At 49.0% G+C, this 4,307-nt stretch overlaps 1 protein-coding gene across 1 annotated transcript; it reads left to right on the top strand.

Annotated features, from left to right (window-relative positions):
* Positions 1 to 1,522: 1,522 nt before the first annotated feature.
* On the top strand, positions 1,523 to 3,787 carry LOC136009271 (skin secretory protein xP2-like). The gene is made up of 2 exons (XM_065669298.1): positions 1,523 to 1,635; positions 2,178 to 3,787. Exon 2 carries the CDS (start codon positions 2,187 to 2,189, stop codon positions 2,757 to 2,759), a length of 573 nt encoding a protein of 190 aa, XP_065525370.1. The 5' UTR covers positions 1,523 to 1,635; positions 2,178 to 2,186; the 3' UTR covers positions 2,760 to 3,787.
* Positions 3,788 to 4,307: the final 520 nt, after the last annotated feature.

Consider the following 4,307-nt stretch of genomic DNA (forward strand, 5'->3'; position numbering starts at 1 on the left):
AAGTCAGATGTAATTTCAGAACTTGAATTAAGGTGTGACCAATTGGTGCTACTTTTTATAGATGTTACAAATTCAAATTGGTTTTGAGATGATGTCTGGCTCCAAACATGCATTCTGTTGTAACAGATTCTGCTAATCTGCAAAACAATTAATTGAGAATCTTCTAGCCCTGGCCATTAAACAAATTACTCAGCCTGGCAGGCAATTACATAGATAGATACATACTTCTCTCTAGATGAATGCTTTCAAATGTGTATGTTTTGACAGATGCTGTAAGAATAAGCCAAGTATATCACATCCACTAACATGAACTGCGCTCTAGGAAAATCAAAGGATACAATGGACTGTTAAAGACCGTTAAGGACACTGAGAGCAATGGGTGTTGGGACATTCAAGCATTGGGATACATATTTAGCAAAAAACACATGGTTAGTCAACACTAGAGGATCTGCCAAACAGGCTGGCATAGCCCAATCAGAACTTACAGATACTGTAAAGGGTGATAAGGTTCCTGTAGTGCACATAACAAATGTACTTGGGAAAGCAGTCTGGGTTATTCCTGGCTTAAGTAAACACAAACCCATCCATGTAATTACTTTTGCTCAAGGACCTGGATGCATTTGGTGCGTAATGTGGGAGGATGGGGGAGTCTAGTGAGTACCTCAAGGAGATTTGAATTTATGTGAAAAAAAACAGTGAATTACAATGTATGATGTTAATTGCTATATAACACTGCATAATGTGACTTCTGTGGTGATTGCATGCCACATGAAGGGTATTACAGTTAAAAAAATCACCCAAATTAATGAAGAATGAATTTTGATGAAGCTGGACAAGTGCAGCAGTAATGGAATCACAACTGACATCAGCATGCAACAATCCAGTGCCATGCACAACTTTCCTGCCTGAAAGACTGTTACGAAAGATGGAGCCCAAAGTAATTCATTAAATGGACTTAACAGACTGTTATAGGGATGTCCCACAGACTAAGGGAATGATATCTGCGTGTTTATATATCAAAAGACTGGAACGGTTAACTGGGTGTATTGTAAAGTGTGCGACCTGGGCATGTCATAAATGGCATAGAACAAGGGGTAGGTATTGTCCTGGTTTTGGCTGAGATAAAGTAAATTTTCTTCCTAGTGGCTGGTACATTGATGTGCTTTTTTGAATTTAGTATAACGTTGATAACACACCAGTGTTTAACTTGTTGGTAAGTAGCACTTACCCTAATCAAGGAATTCTCAGTCTCTCATGCTCTACCAGTGAGGAGGGAGATTAGAAGCTCAGAGGGAGCAAAGACAGAACACCTGACTGAAACTAGCCAAATATTCCATGCAGTAGAATGTGATGCTCAGTTGTCCTGGGTTCAGCTAGTGCAGTGCTATGTTTTCATTTTTTGGCCTGGGAACAGTGCTGATAACGCCAATGTTTTCAGTTGCTGCTCAGATGTTTGGTCTGGCCAAGGACTTTCTAAGCCTCATGCTCTGCTAGGGAGGAGGGGAGGCTGGGAGGAAGCAGAGACAGGACACCGGACCCAAAGTGACCAAAGAGGTATTCCATACCACAGCACGTCATGCCCAGGATGCACTGGGAGTTACCCGGAAGGGCTAAGGGACTGCAGGGTTGGATGAGGTATTGGTCGGTGCTTGGCTGGGGGGAGTGGGGCGAGTTACTGGTCGGCTGGTGTTGAGGTGTTGCATTCTTTCCTCTTGTTATTTTTCTTTATCGTTATTATTATTGGTGGTAGCAGTAGTGACTTGTGTTATACCTTAGTTACTAAACTGTTCTTATCTCAACCCGCGGGAGTTGCATTCTTTATGATTCTCCTCTCCATCCCTCCGGGAGCAGGGGGAGGGCAAGAAGTGGGGGGGGGGGGGGGGAGGGAGTGAACGAGCTTTGTGATTTGGGTTTAAACCACGACAGTTCTTTTTGGCGCCCAAAGTGGGGCACAAAGGGTTGAGACAATGACAGAGATGATCAGATTAATAGTCGTTACAATGCTGATTTATTGGCTCTCAAAGTTGTTTCTCTTGCTCTCACAGTTTCAGAATGCTGTACATTACTTAGGGCTGGTATTTTCGGTGTTAGTGTTTATCAGATGGGGGGCTTGGGCTAAGGTTCTTGTCTCACTGTAGTTTATGGCAATGACTTGTAATACGGGGGTGCTCCGACAGCAGGGTGAGATGGACGTGGCCGTGGCCTTGTACCGGGCCGTCCCGCTGCTCTTCACCGTCCTGGCCCTAGTCGTCGCCTCCGTCTTTGTGAGGCTGCGGGGAGCCGAGGGGGAGCGGCCTCGGGAGCCGCCGGCGGACAAAGCGGCCCGGGAGAGCGGCCCCGGGGACCAGGAGGCAGCGGGAGCGGGGCCGGAGGCCGGGAGGAAGGCGGCTGCTGAGCAGCGGGAGGAGGCGGCGGAGGAGCCGAGCCCCGCGGAGGAGCCGAGCCACGCGGCTGAGCCCAGCCCCGCGACGGCCGAGAGCGTCCCCCGGCAGCCGCCCGCCGAGCCCCAGGAGGATGCAGGAGCCCAGGCAGCATTTCCCAGCACGGCAGAGGAGGAAGAGCTGCACCCAGGGAAAGAGAAGCTGGTGGTGGGAGAGCCGGCAAGCACGGCAGCTGCACCAGCCCCAGGGACAAGTACAGCAGCGTCATTGGAGAGTTCTGAAGGGTTTGAATGGCCTTTGGGTACCCTTGGGACCTGCCTGCTGATTGTGATGGGGATCAGCATGTTGGCACACACACAGAGTTCGTTTTACCCATGACCATTTTGTCTGATCTCAAAAGTTAAGCAGAGTCAGGTTTGGGTCTTGTATAGAGTTAGACGACGATACAGGAGGAGCCGGAGATTTTCCCCAAGGCTGGACAGTCATGAGTGCCAGGGTGTGTGGGACAGTATGAGCCAGTATCTGGTCCACTGCGTCCCCCCAGCGCTTTGGAAGCGTCGGAGATGGAAGGCAGCTGTATGGAGTCTCCAGCAACAAGCTGCAGAAACTGCTGAAGGGGACAGTGAATTACTTTGAGCCTGGTGGGCCCATGGCACTACAGGCCATCAGGGCAGAGATGCAACATAGAGATGGACTCATGATCGAGGGGTGGACTTAGCAATGGACACTATTGACTAGGTTATTCATGAGTGTGAACACGGCACACAGCCTCTCCTGCTCTGAGAGTCTGTTACAAGAGATGGAGCCTGACATCATGGACCAGATGGACTCAGCAGCTTTATAGGGACTGATCCATACGCTAAGATAAGAGTGATGGTATATTGAAAATGTGCGATCTGAGCATGACGTGAATGGTATGGAATAAGGGGTGTATACTGTCCTGGGTTCAGTAGTAGCAGTCATTTTTCTCCTTCTTAGTAGCTAGTGCAGTACTGTGTTTTGAGTTTTTGGCCTGGGAACAGTGCTGATAACACCGATGTTTTCAGTTGCTGCTCAAATGTTTGGTCTGGCCAAGGACTTTCTGAGCCTCATGCTCTGCCAGGGAGGAGGGGAGGCCGGGAGGAAGCAGAGACAGGACACCTGACCCAAACTGACCAAAGAGGTATTCCATACCACAGCACATCATGCTCAGGAAGTACTGGGAGTTACCCAGAAGGGCTGGGGACTGCAGGGTTGGAGGAGGTATCGGTCGGTGCTTGGCTGGGGGGAGTGGGGCAAGTTACTGGTCGACTGCTGTTGAGGTGTTGCATTCTTTCCTCTTGTTATTTTTCTTTATCATTATTATTATTGGTGGTAGCAGTAGTGATTTGTGTTATACCTTAGTTACTAAACTGTTCTTATCTCAACCTATGGGAGTTGCATTCTTTTCAATTCTCCTCTCCGTCCCTCCGGGAGGAGGGGGAGGGCTAAAAGGGGGTGGGGGAGTGAGTGAACGAGCTTTGTGGTTTGGGTTTAAACCACGACATCAATATATAAACTGAAGGAGTTGGCTGGGAGGCACCGACTGCTGATCCAGGACAGGCTGAGTATCAGTCAGTGGGTGGTGAACAATTTCTGATTCTCCTCCCCATCCCACCAGGGAGGGGAGTGAGCAAGCACCTCCGTGGTGCTTAGTTGCTGGCTGCTGTTAAACCCCCATGAGCCTCCTCTTCTCCAGGCTGAACAACCCCAGTTCCCTTCGTCATTCCTCATAGGACTTGTGCTCCAGACCCTTTACCAGCTTTGTCGTCTTTCTCTGGCCCTACCCCAGCAACTCAATATCTCTCTTGCAATGAGGAGCCCAACACTCAACACAGTATTCAAGGTGTGGCCTCACCAGTGCTGAGTAGAGGGGGAATTATTACTTTCTGTAGTCCTGTTATGGTC

The sequence above is a fragment of the Lathamus discolor genome, chromosome 2, assembly GCF_037157495.1.
Source record: "Lathamus discolor isolate bLatDis1 chromosome 2, bLatDis1.hap1, whole genome shotgun sequence".
Classification (NCBI taxonomy): domain Eukaryota; kingdom Metazoa; phylum Chordata; class Aves; order Psittaciformes; family Psittacidae; genus Lathamus; species Lathamus discolor.

Excerpts from the sequence above, each read along its gene's own strand:
- LOC136009271 (XM_065669298.1), top strand. The coding sequence starts at position 2,187 with ATGGACGTGGCCGTGGCCTTGTACCGGGCCGTCCCGCTGCTCTTCACC.